General features: G+C 38.9%; 1 protein-coding gene across 3 annotated transcripts in view; it reads left to right on the top strand.

Moving 5' to 3' along the window:
- Sin1 (SAPK-interacting protein 1) overlaps nt 1-13,740 on the top strand; it is a 214,920-nt gene extending 201,180 nt beyond the window's left edge. For all 3 annotated transcript variants that reach the window (XM_067140978.2, XM_067140980.2, XM_067140979.2), the window contains 2 exons: nt 4,898-5,026; nt 12,887-13,740. In XM_067140978.2, coding sequence (XP_066997079.1) covers nt 4,898-5,026; nt 12,887-13,284 — 527 coding nt within the window. In that variant the 3' untranslated portion in view covers nt 13,285-13,740. The remainder of the gene's footprint in view (nt 1-4,897; nt 5,027-12,886) is intronic.
- Nucleotides 13,741-14,229: the final 489 nt, after the last annotated feature.

A 14,229-nucleotide genomic window follows, 5' to 3' on the forward strand; every position in this document is an offset into this window, starting at 1 on the left:
ACTGTCACAGTTTAGGTAAAACCAAGGACAAATTGTTCCCACTATTACACCCAGGGCTGTACAGAATTCCCTGTACTTGCGGCAAGGTATACATTGGCCTAACATGCTGGTCCATTGGTATTAGTATCAAGGAACATGAACAAAATATTCGTCTCAACCAGCCAGACAAATCAGCAGTAGCTGGGTATGTCCTATCATCGGGTCATGATGTTGTGTTCCAAGATGTTCGACCTCTTACCCACACTTGTCATTGCAGGTCTAGGATTATACGTTAAGCTGCGGAAGTACATAGAGGTCCTCATAATTTCAACAAGGACACTGGCTATCAATTAAGTAATACGTGGTTGCCAGCCGTTAAGGATTTACGTAGGTAGTTCTCTTCCTAGATGTGTGTACATCTGTTATGACCCCCCCCCCCCCCTTTCCCACACCGACTCTGATGGTTATGTCAGCTTGCGCAGAATGCTAGCGCTGTACCAGCGTACGGTGAGCCATCTGGTGATGAATGATCATACGTTTTACACCTCTATTACTAATGGCTAATTCATACTTTCATTATTGGAGAAGTCTTCTTTGTGAACAGCCGAGATTTTCTTGTGAAGATGCGGAGCAAGGTTCTCTGCGAAACATACAGAATTTCACCTTAGTTTCTTGACATGCCATAAGCCCACAAAGCCTGTATCATGTCTATAATTACGGGCTGTGAAAGCATCAATGGTAACATTAAAGTATAACAACTTATTTTTCCATAGAGTATCATGCAGATGCAGATTCATCACGATGTGCAGCCATCTTGATTCTTACTGCAGAGTCCCAGGTATGAGCAAAGTCCCAGTTAAGAGTGTTAACTGCCTCTCCAACTTCAGCATAGCTAAAACTAGAGAATTTTTTCCCAGATTGCACGTAAACGACCAGCAAGTTGGCTGTGCGGTTAGGGGCACGCAGCTTTGAGCTTTCATTCAGGAGATAGCGGGTTCGAACCCTACCATCGGTAGCTCTGAAGATTGTTTTCCGTGGTTTCTCATTTTCACAGCAAGCAAATGCCAGGGCTGTACCTTAATTAAGGCTACGGCCACTTCCTTCCCATTCCTAGACTTTTCCTGTCCCACCATCGCCATAAGCCCTACCTGTGTCTGTGTGATGTAACATAAATTCAAAGAAAATGCGCACATATTAGAAAGTTGTAGGACGTGTTTTCAACCAAACTTCCGAATAAATGTATAAACTGCCGCATAAATTTAAACCGCGCTTTTATCTTCCTGTCGTAGTACAGCCCTTAGATTTTGAGTGTGCTGCTTCTGTTGCAGCTGCAAAAGAAGTTCATGATGACAAGACTGGAAAAGTAACATAGCTTATTTACAGCCAAATGTTTCAACATTAAATTGTGTTCCAGATCAACATCCTTCATTGTATGCCAGTTTAGAAACAATGAACAGTACTATTCGAATTTTAAAAGCTTGCAAATGGTACAGTTTCATATAGCCTTAGAGTAATATTTGTCCAAATGCATTCCAAATATTCAAGAGTATAATGAGTTTTGTAAGTTAGTGCAGTACTTTGTGGAAAATCAGATATTGAGATCAATTCAGATTCAACTTCAGCAAATGTTATAAATTTCAAATATCTCCCTATTACCTCATGTGATGCATAGAGAAGTGTAATTAGGTATAAGTACTTCTTAGGTGATTGTAGACAAAGAAAGTACTTTACTCATCATCTTTCTTATTCCCACAATAGTTGCTAGTGTAGATTACTTCCTCCAAATGTTCCTGTATGCAACCAGATTTTCCTGTTGGTTCAGCTCTGTCATATCCTCCTTGTTTTGGTGTTCCTTTCCTCCTGTTACAGTGCACAGCCATCTCCATCATGCCCATTCTACATAATCTTTCATTCTCCTGTTAACTTGGCCAAACAATGTAAATCTTGCTTCCCTGACTTTTGTGCTCATTTCCTCCACACCTATTGTTCCTGTGATTGTCTCATTCTGTACCTTATCTCTCCTTGCCAGTCCACACCAATATCTCATCATCTTCATCTCTGCAACACACACCTTTTGCAGCATCCCTCTGGTGACTGGCCAAGTTTCTGCTCCATATATAAGTGCTGATCCCACAATTACCTTGTGTATTTTCTCTTTCAATTTGGCTAGAATTCTCTTGTCACACAACATGCTAGAAACTCTTCTTTACACATTTGTGGAATGCTTGGAGAATCACTTTAACATTTGGTGTTAATTTTGTTCAGAGTGAAATATGATCCTGTAATATACTCATTTGAAAGAGAGATTTTTGTAATTGGATTTTAAAACCATAATAATATGAATTATTTATAATGTTGGGAATATTTATCGTAATGAGATTTACAACTACCTAAAGTAATGAAATTTTATTATGTAAGTCTCTGGTGTATACTTGGGTGTGTGAGAGTTTTTTCTGTTATGATGCTTGTTGTTTAAAGGGGCCAAACATCTAAAGTCATTGGCCCCATTTTTTAATTTTTTAAGATAGTGTATCTTCCTCCTTCTTTCTTATCCATACTAATATATATTTCTTCACAGTTTAATTATTAACAAGGAAAATCACTATTCACCTTTTCATTATAGTCCTATTCATTATTAAATGTTTAATGTGTAAGTGCCAAGAATTGTTACGTCCTCAGTTTAGCATCAAAATCAACAATCCTGATCATTGCAGATAACATGTAAATCTCAGACTCTGTAACAATAGTCTGGAGTAGGTTATTGAGAGAAATAATACATTTTACTTTTGATTATCAAACAAAATTCAGAGTACAGGTAATAATCAGTCTTGATTAAAATTATAGATATGCCATATATATAAGGATACTATTTTCATTTTGTGCAATATATCACAGTATCTCTTAGAACTTCCTGTATTAAGAAGTACTTTTAGTGTAATCTGGATATGAACAGATGAGTCTGTGTTTTTGATCATTGGAAGAGGGGTCAGAAATGAGTCACTTAATGCAAAATTTATTGTTATTATTATTATTATTATTATTATTATTATTATTATCATCATCATCATCATCATCATCATCATAATCATCATCATCATCATCATCATTATTATTATTATTATTATTATTATTATTATTATTATTATTATTAGGATAGTCTGGAAATAAGTTCCCCATTTTATTTTTGGAGAAAGCTAGAAAGCTTAGAACTGGTGGATTGTCAGTATGCTGTATTTATACAGTCATCCTTCCTCATTTATTTTGGGACATATGACCTTCATCTCACAGGTATGGTTCTGTGTCAAAGAGGCCAATGGAATAGTGTGTGCCCTGTGCCAGTGCAGTGCTGTGTTATAGAAAGGACAACAGAAAACGAGGTGCAACTGTATAACTCAAAAGGCTCTTAATGGGTCCAATATTGAGAGGGCAGACCCGGGAAGAGCCTTTTGAGTTATATAGTTGTGTCGTAGTCAATACAGACCATACTAGACCAAAAATTGTCAAATTCATTAATTCTGAAAACTAGGTGCTCGGCAAGCATGGAGTGGCCAAAAGAGAAGATGTGGGCTGTTGTTCACTATAAATGGGCATGTGTACAGAAATCCTTAGCCGTCTAGTGGAAGTGTGTGATTTTGATGATGTATCAACGCAGTTGGCATGGATATAGTCCCAGCCATTCCCAGATCGGCATGTGAGTGTGTTAGATGATGCGAGACCCAGGTGCCCGGCAATAGCTACAGTAGACGGTACCATTACCAGATGAATTTATTTGCTGATTCAATGAGACAAACATGCTGGTAGATCACATTGCCGCTGAAGTCTGTATTGGCCATGAGTCAGCCCACAAAATCATCTATGACTTGTTATTACAATGGCTGCCTCACCAGCTCCAATTAAACCCCAAGTAACAAAGATTGAGAACAAGCCTACAGCATCTCTTGCTACAGGACAAAGGGGAATGCATTTTTGTACCTAATCGAGTCTCGAGATGAGAGTTGGTTTCCCCATTTCACCCTGATTCCAAGGCTGCTTCCATTGTATGGAAGCATGCGATATCTCTCATTCAAAAGAAATTCAAGACAACCTCCTCGGCTGGTAAAGTGCTTTTGACTGTGTTTTGGGATGTGGAAGGGGTTGCTTTGTTGGATTTTGTAGGGAGCGGAGGATGGGGATGAGGGCAGAAGAAATCCTTCAATGCTAAACGCTGCTGCTAAAAAAATGCCATTGGATGACGAGGGACCTGGCTTTCTGATAGCATGAGTCATTGTTCTGCATGACAGTGTGATACCCCAAACGGCTGCAGAAACGGTCAACCATATTGCCACCTTCAGTTACAATCACCTGTATCTCGATCCTGTCCCAACAGTCCCGACCTGGTGCCCATCGAATTCCACTTCATTCCTACATTGAAGAGGACACTGTTTCACAACCAATGATGACTTTAAAGCAGTCATACATTCATCCATATCCAGAACATCAACTTATACCAGCAGAGGTTCTTTCTCTAAGCTCGTGAAGCGGTGGGGCAGTTGCATCAATGTCAGTGAGTACTACATAGGAAATCAGAGGATTCATGCCGTTTTCTGCCCACATCATTTTGTTTCTTGTCAATAAAGTTTCCTGCAGGTGGTAGGCTAGGGAAACTTATTTCCAACTAACCCTCATGATGATGATGATGATGATGATGATGATGATGATGATAATTTAATTTAATTTCTAACTCATAACAGTCTTAATAGATGTAAAGATGTCAGAATTTTGTCCATGTGCTGATAACCAACGTAAAGTTGAAGCACTTAAATATCCTCATATGTTACTGACCTTAGTTGGGGTCATCTTATGATCATCTCATTGTTACATAGTCTAATGCCCTATGACTGTAATAACTGGATGAACATTTATTGATTCTTTGTTTCAGTACAACAGCAAGAGGTGGAGGACCTGCAGAAGATGAAGGGTCATATGTCTGCAATGGAAGCACCTCGTTATCAGTCTTACAGAGTCTTCATCATCAACAAAGTGAGAGCAAAGACGGAAATTCAGTTAGGTAATACAAACATTATAATTGAATGGGGGGATTTTCATTACATATGTCTTTTGGGAATATAGAGTTCTGTGTAACAACAGAAAAGGAAAATGCTGTCTACATCAGAGCTTGCTGTACCATTCTGGTTCATAACTCACTAAGAATCACTGCAGTTTTTTTGTGTTATTCTAGATCATATAGTCCAAGTCCTTGGATGAATGGTTAGCATACTGATCTTCAGTTAGGAGGGCCCTGGGTTTGATTCCTGGCTGGGTCAAGGATTTTAACTGTGTATGGTTAATTCTTCTGGTTCAGGGACTGGGTGTTTGTGTTCATCTTAATACACTTCTCTTCATATACACACAATACATTACACTACTAACCACCACAGAAACACTCAATAGTGAATGCATCCCTCTACATATGGTTGGCATTAGGAAGGGCATTCGGCCGTAAAACTGGGCCAAATTATATCAAGTGCTAACTGCAATAAATTGATTTTGTTGCCTAGTAAGAAGAAGAAGAAGATTCTGGATCAAAGAAATACCTAATAACAGTTAAGACTATAAAACTGATTACCTTTGTAACTTAGCCACTTCGTTGTTTCATTTTATGGAATGGACAAATTCCTTTGTAGTAGTTGTAAATTATCTCTATGATCTCTATGTTAGCAACCCCCCTATTTTTAATGTTATTCTTTACCTAAAATTCCATGTTTGTATGATTGGGACTACTAGTACAAAAGTTAACCCTTTGCTCTTCCTAATGCTTCAGAGCCCTCCAGTTTTATGACTCGCCTGCCATGCTCGTCACACTCACGGTGATTAGAAATGTGTTGACAGAAGCACTGAAGGGTCTTGTGATACCACAATGCATTCCCGTGACTTTGGCAAGCTCTCAGCACCTTACTGACTATCCTTCTTGCGTTTATTTCACAAGTAAACCTAGTTTATAAACATTGTCTTCTGGTTAGAATATTGTTCATATTCGAGTTCACACCCTGTTGTCTACTTATCGCTGAGTAGTGTTGAAAGGTTTGAAAAATGCAAAATTAGAGGTATGTTAGAAGTTAGTGGTGATAGTGAAGTGGAATTGGTTCAGAATTGTATTCTGATAACTTAATTTTTTTCTTAATATTGTGTGGCTGATTACCTTTGTAACTTAGCCACTTGGTTGTTTCATTTTATGGAATGGACAAATTTCTTTTGCAGTAGTTGTAAATTATCTCTATGATCTGTATGTTAGCAACTCCCATATTTTTAATGTAGTAGTGGTAATGATTCCAAGATATTGTGTGAAGACCAAGGAAAATGTTGGTAGTGATGTTTGGATTTGCAATAAGCATTTTGGTGAACTAGAAATGTGGGAAAACAGTGCTGGTCCAAATCAAGATTTATCTTCCAGGAGTTCAGAAAAAAAAAAGGTTTTTTATTATTTGTGGGATGGGGATTTTATGAGCTTGTTACAAAGCAGGCAAGTATTCGTGCTGAATATTTAGAAAGAAAAACTGGTACTGTTGATCTTGCCTGGCAAAACACTAACAATGATGAAATAAGGGCACATGAAGGTGTTCTAATTTATATGGGTTTGGTTGTTGTACCTGAAATTGATAATTACTTCCTACGAGACTTCTGTGCGTGCCTGTTATCTTTATTCATTTGACTTCTGCGTTGTTTTTAAAGGGTGGCTTTAATGCCCCTGTGTCTATTGGGATTTAAATGATCCTGTCAGAAAACACTGTAATTCTGGCCAAGCAGCCACCCTTAAATAGGGAATGGCAAAGGGTTAACATTTCTTTGGTCATTATACCGTGTGATTCATCTGCCTCTTCCAATATAGTTTTATGTAACCCAACTAATGTGCGACATGGTTATAAAGTGACTATTCCCCTGCAGGCGTACCTTGTCAGTTAGCTTGATATTGATGTGTGTGAGATAGTTCAGGATGTTTACAACGAATACCTTGGTCTTCTAGTATTAGCATTTAAGTGTGAATCTGACAATACTGATGGATGACAATACCTTCATCAGTTTGGATAACACCTTCTCGGAGTCTGCTACAATTGCTATGTCGTTTGCAGATCAAATGTGTTGGGTATGGTGCTCATTTATTTGAACTCCTTTTGTATTTTCCTTAAACTTCTTTATGTCTTCTTCAATAAATACATGAAAAAGGTATGGTGAGTGAGAGAGAGAGAGAGAGCCCTGCCTTACACCTTTTCTTATTTTTGCTGTCTGTATACTTCCTCCGATATCTACCATCGTGGTCTGCCCTTCATAGAGTCGCAGTTATTAGCTTTCTGTCCTTCCAGACCAAACCTGTAGCTTTAAAAATTTTGAATAGTTTGCCCCAACTCAAGTTATTGAATACCTTTTCAATACGTACAAATGCTACATAGATGTTTGTACTCATCTCTAACTCCTTTCTAAAATTGTTCGGAGAGCCAAGATTGCTTCTCTTGTTCCCATCCCTGTCCCAAATCTGAACTGGTCCTGATAAGTTTGTAAATGTAATTTTTTATTTATCATGTTTTTTATTATTAGTAGTATTTTGGACGTATGAGACAGTAGGCTTTTGGTTCTGTGTTCTGAGCATTCTACACTACTTCCTTTCTTCTGTATCATAACCGTTCTGCTTTTGATGAAGTCTTCTGGAATTTCACCATCAGTGTAGCATCTGCATGTCATGGCATATAGAAGTTCTTTCAGTTTCTCTGTATGTACTATGGTCTTTTTAATATTTGAGCTGAAACAAGAGACACTTTATAGATGTACGAGGTGTGTTCAAAAAAAGACCGAACTGTGGCTAGAAAAACTTTATTATGTAGCTTACATCATTTCACAGACTGTCCCCTTCAAAATAGTCCCCTGCACTATCAACAGCGTGTTGCCAACGTTTCTTCCACTTTTGGAATGCTTCCTGGAATGCACTTTCTTTGATGGCATGAAGTTGCCTCGTCGCATTCTCCTTGATCTCTTCAATGTCTTGGAAACGATGTCCTTTCAAGGTGGTTTTCAATTTGGGAAATAAGAAAAAGTCTGCTGGAGCCAAGTCGGGAGAATAGGGCGGATGGGGCACAACAGGAATTTGGTGTTTTGCCAGATAACTGCGGACCGAGAGAGAGGTATGTGCTGGCGCATTGTCATGGTGCAACATCCAGGATTTGTTTTCCCACAGTTCAGGCCTCTTCCTGCGCACAGCATCTCTCAAATGCGTTAAAACATTCTGGTACAGTTCTTTGTTCACCGTCTGGCCTCGGGGTACAAACTCGTGATGGACAATGCCTTTCCAATCAAAAAACACAATCAGCATCACCTTGATGTTTGAACGATTCATTCGTGCTTTTTTCGGTCGAGGAGAACCTTTCCCCACCCACTGTGATGATTGCCTTTTGGTTTCGACATCGTAACCGTACACCCACGTCTCATCTCCAGTGATGATGTTCTTCAGGAAGTTGTCATCAGCATCTGCGTTAGCAAGCATTTCCTGACTGATGCTGACTCGGTTCTCTTTTTAATCGTCAGTCAGCAAACGAGGGACAAATTTAGTTTTTCGGTTAAAATTGCATGACATGATCCTACGCTGATGCACACCTGATCAGCAACCTCTCGGACTGTCAAACGACGATTTCCACAAATCACTTCACGAACTCTCTCGACATGGCGGTCGTCTGTTGATGTGGAAGGTCGCCCAGGCCTAGGGTCTTCAGTGACAGACGTTCTACCGTCTTTGAAACGTTTAAACCACTCGTAGCATTGTGTACGACTCATGCATTCCTCCCCGTATGCTAGCTTCAACATTTCAAATGTTTCCACAAACGTTTTCCCAACTTTGAAGCAGAACTTCACGCACACGCGTTGTTCCTCAAGCTGTTTCATTATAGAATTCGACGAACATGTGACACACGCAATCACTTCAGAGGCTCTAACTAAACTGATAATGCAGGCAATGGAATGTGGAAAGCAGCGGTCTGTTGTCAGAAGTTGCCGCTAGGCGCCGCCACAGTCACAACTGTCTCAATGTTGCGGTTTGCGCGCAATTTACAAAGTTCGATCTTTTTTTGAACACACTTCGTAAATAACAGAACATTGAGGAAGAAGTTTCCAGAACACTTGATGGTTTGACATTACGGAACATATGATATTTTATTTGTAACTTTTTACCTGTATGTATGCATGTACTGCGGTTCTTATTTTTTAATATTTGAGCTGAAAATGACTTCATGATGAGTTGAAACTGGTCCTGTAGCGTAATAAACTAGTTCAGTACTTAACAAGTGTTGATTTGGTGGAACATCATTTTTAAGTTAGTTTTGAAATAAGTAGCATCAACACAGAAATGAAAATTATTTATGAAGATAGCGTCTACATATCAGTCTCGTTCGATCATTCCATTCGGGTCCAGAGATTGAAAGCTTAATTTCGATGTGACAAGTCATTTCCCTGTATATTTTCTGCATTTTTATTTCCTTGTGCTTTCCCTGTTTTTCCAGAAAATGAGTATCCTCGTCCAACAATGCAGCCTTCGGTTCAGCATCCGGTAGGAACTTTCAGCGATGCAATGGCCTTTGTTACTCTCTCCTTTCCTAATGCCCTTCCAGTTTCCGAGCTCCATATCCTGCATGGCCACGTGTACTGCGTAATTAGCACAAAACAACTTTTGTAGCCTTTGCTACTCTCTCTTTTCTCAATGTCCTTCCAGCTTCTGAGCTCCGCATACAACGCGGCCGTGTGTAGTGTGTAATTAGGAAGTGCCCCGTACACACAGGGAACAAGTTTTATGGCATCCTTACAAGTTGAAAATTGTTAGAATATGCTGCAGAAAATGGGGTGAGAGCAGCGAGTTGTAAATACAAAGTGCAGCTGTGCATGATTCGTTAATGGCATAACCAGAGGAACAATTTATGGGGAAGAAAAAAAACCATCTAGTTCCCTCCGTGGCGTGAAGAAAGGAAAATACAAAAATGTGGACATAAAAGTTCTGGAGTGGGTTAGAGAAGCAAGAGAAAACTGCAACGCTGTAAATCACCGAATGATGCAGTTTAAAGCCCGTGAAACTGCACAAAATCTTGGTATTGTGGGGAAGGATTTTAAATGCTTTATGAGATGGAATGGTCTAACAAGGGGGCATTCCCTACTCGTCACCACCGATTTCGCTGAAATTTATAGAACATTCAGGGCTTGGCTAGAAATGAAAGTACCCGAAGTGGGAACTCCAGATGGCCAAGCGTATAGAAAATAAAAATAAGAAATTAAAATGTTGACGCAGCTCTCACACCGTATAAGCCACTTACGTTAGCGCGCACCGCGAGCAGTTGTTGGCGTAGTGGTAAGAGCTTGGACTGGTAATTCGATGGTCATGGGTTCGGCTCCCCGTGTGGAGACTGTTTTTTTCCTGTCAAATTTTATATTATTCATTTTCCAATTACGCAAAGAGGTGAATAATTCATTTTATTTGTTTATTTATATACAAAAGGCATAGAAATGATAAAAAATGGGATTTCATTATCAGACTTTTTTCTACCTGTGCCAAGAACCGATTGTTTGTGTACAGCCGCCAGGAGCAACCTTCACTTGTCAGGTGAAAACGAATCTTACAGCGAAACGACTATTCACGTTTATGGCACATTCCCCAAGGAGGGGGGATAGCCAGTAAAGGAGGAAAAAGAAGAATTTCTGTTTGAACACGCCGGGAAAATTCGCAACTTCAAATTTTCTACAATTGTGCGCTCATTAAAATGTCTTTTGCATATAAATAAATAAAGTAAATTAAAATAAATGAATAATATAAAAATGGAGAAAAATATTCTCTACACGGGGAGCCGAACCCACGAACCACTATGCCAACAACTGCTCGCGGTGCGCACTAACGTAAGTGGCTTATAAACATTTTTTTTTTTTATTTATTTATTTATTTTCTGTACCCCTGGCCATCTGGAGTTCCAACTTCGGGTACTTTCATTTCTAGCCAAACGCTGCACGTTCTATAAATTTGAGCGAAATCGGTGGTGACGAGTAGGGAATGCCCCCTTGTAAGTTTGTGGAAAAGGGCATCTCTGTACCAGTGGCTTCTATCAGATTATACCTAGAAAGTGATTGAATTTTACTTTGTCACAAGACTTCGAAAAGAGCATTAGTTTCTCTAGTCTCAAATTCTCAACGCCGATCAGATGCCACTGATCACTGTTACGTCATCAAATACTACAATCAATGCAACCGGTCTAACAAGCATTCTAGTTAATATTACTGGAAATGAAAAATCATTATATACTATGATTTTAACAGTGACTGTTGAGGGCAGAAAGCTTCTGCCGCGTTGCATATTTACAAACACGGCTGAAAAAAGATTTTCTGAGTACAAGAGAAAGGTTGGATGGAGGCTGAATTATTGAAGGACAAGTTGAAGACAGTTGATCAGGAGTCCTTCTGAACAACAAGTCTTTGCTGGTATAAGATAATTTCTGCAGCCACATGAAGATAACGCAAAGCTGCACAGCCTTGAAATTCACACGGGGCTTTGTCATGTGACCATGCACTGTATAAATGTGCTAATATTTATAGATTTAAATAACCAAATTTTGTGTTGATTTAAAGATGCTAGATGTTCCTTTTTATGCTTTTAAACCATGCCAACCTAACCTGTATTATAGGTGAAGTTTTCATGTATTATACCCTTCCCTATTTTAGATGTTGAGAATTATGGGGTGTTATAGGAGAGTAAATAAGGTAAATAATTAGAACAAAAAATGCCATTTCCACTCATGCGCAGATTCATATCCTTTCTCGGTTTGGCAACGACCACAATGTAAGAAAGAGGAGAAAATGGCGTAGGCGTAAAAATGACATTTATCATTACATTGCATTTCTTGAGATGGATAAAATCAGTATAGTAGTTAACTGGTGGAAATTTCTATTACATTTGTATACAGATTGGACCTCCAGTCCCCCATAATTTGCGACGATGTGCAGCATTGCTATCTACATGTCAGCAACACACAATGAGCCAGCATTACAGAGGAAGAACAAGTACGTTCAATCATCACACCAATATGAAAGGACCATCCACAAGCTTACTGTTTACTGTGTGTTATTACAATAAAAAGGCTGCTAATACGATCACATGAGTAGGTTGCGCAAAGCGATCTATTGTGACAGAACTGAAATGAATACTATAAAACATGAAGCAGAGGATTCAACACAGACGAATGGGACAGTGGAACGAGAATTCAAGCTAAGGGTTACTATGCTACCCTGCAAGACTCTAATTTCTATTTCCTACTAGATTTATTTGCTGAAGTGTTCCCTCAGTCTGATGTTCTGTATCAGATTCTTTTGAAGAAAATACGTGATATTGCTTCCTGCTTCATTAATTTTACACGATTACTTCCCAACTCTCTGTGTGATGTAGGAATATGCCAGTTTAATGCTGCATGTTTCATTCAAACAGTTGTCCTTTATTTCTTGGAATATCATGACATTCCTGACATTGTCCTCATACAAGGAAGGAAATGCTGGGGCTCTACCTTAATTAAAGCCATGGCCGCTACCTTCTCAATCCTAGCCCTTTCCCATCCTTGCTTTATCGAAAACCTTTCATGTGTTAGTGTGATGTGAAACCACTAGCAGGGGGGCAGGGGGAACTAGGAAGGGACTGGTAGTAAAATGTTCTTTCTTTTGTTTTTTAACCAATATACCATGTGTCTGTGCTACTTGATTTTCAAACAATTGAAGTTCAAATTTAACATGTAAAATAATTTTGTTGTTGTTCATGCATATAATCCAAGATATTTCCTTTTTCATAATTATGTCTTTGAAAATTAATTCACTTGTACTGTTGTATTAGTAATGAAATGACACTTATTCCAGTGTTTGAATATTTCAGGCATATCTGGTGAAAAAGTTGAAATCGATCCTGTTATACAACAAAAAGTGAGTGCAAAATTTTGGAATAGACAGAAACCAGTTAGTTATGACATGGAATGTGTTGCTGCGTGTGATCTTACTGATACGAAGTCGAACGGTCGGTCTACATTTAGATTAGTGTATCATCATGCAAGTAATTCTGCTGGTGCAGAACAGGCTAGCTCTTTACACAATCATTCTGCTTTAGCAAGTTATAAACACCATGATTTCGAGGCAGACCATAGAACTGCTGAAGAAATTGTGCAAAAGGTTAATCATATCTTGGAACTAAGTTCCAGTGTTAGAAGACGAGAATATTTAGCTCTCAGGGAAAGAAAGTCACACCGAAGACGGAGTTTTCATCTTGGACCTAGATGATTACTGGACAGTGTACTTAGGCAAGTAGGTTTCATTATCTTGTTGAACTTTCAATCTTGTTTAAGTGTAAACTATTCCTAAGTACATGGTATCCAACTTAAGTCTTTATATGGGAATGCTTCAGGAAAGAAAGTGTAGTAGTCATAAATCTGTGATGGTTAATGGTGTAGTCATGTGAGTTTATCTCTTTAAGTAATTTTTGTTTAAATTATTGTGCTTGATAGAATCGGTGTTTGTCTTAAGTTATCATCACATTGTTGCTATTGATGCTTTCACGGCCCGTACTTATAGATATGATATAGGCTTTTAAGCTTATGCCGTGTCAATAAAATAAGGTGAAATTCTTTGTGTTTTGCAGAGAACTTTGCTCTGTGTCATCAGAAGAAAATCTCGACTGTTCACGAGAAAGGCTTCTCAAGGAATGCGGGTTGAATTTAGACATTATAATAGAAGTAGAAGTGGTACGTTCATTCATCATGAGATGGCTCACCGGACGCAATACAATGCTAGCGTTCGAAGCGTAAGCTGACTGAACCATCAGAATCAGTCTGAGAGGGAGTCACATAACAACAGGAGTACACACATATGAAAGTATGACCTAGATACAAGACTGGAATGAAACATCTGGCGATGAGGAACGTACGAATTTGGAAAACACCGAAACAAAATAACAATAGTGAAGGGACAGGGGAGGGGAATGACCAAGCAAAGCTCACACAAGGAAGAAGTGAAGGGAACTGCCTACCTGCCTTACATTCAACAACACCGCAGATCAAATTGCCAAGGTCCTCTGCAAACACAATATAAAAACATTGGCCAAACATGCCGGTCCATTGGTGCTCGTATCAAGGAACATGAATGAAATATTCGTCTCAACCAGCCAGACAAATCAGCAATAGATGAGCACGTTCTATTGTCGGGTCATGATGATGTTCCAAGATGCTC

The sequence above is a fragment of the Anabrus simplex genome, chromosome 2 (genome assembly GCF_040414725.1).
Source record: "Anabrus simplex isolate iqAnaSimp1 chromosome 2, ASM4041472v1, whole genome shotgun sequence".
NCBI classification, from domain to species: domain Eukaryota; kingdom Metazoa; phylum Arthropoda; class Insecta; order Orthoptera; family Tettigoniidae; genus Anabrus; species Anabrus simplex.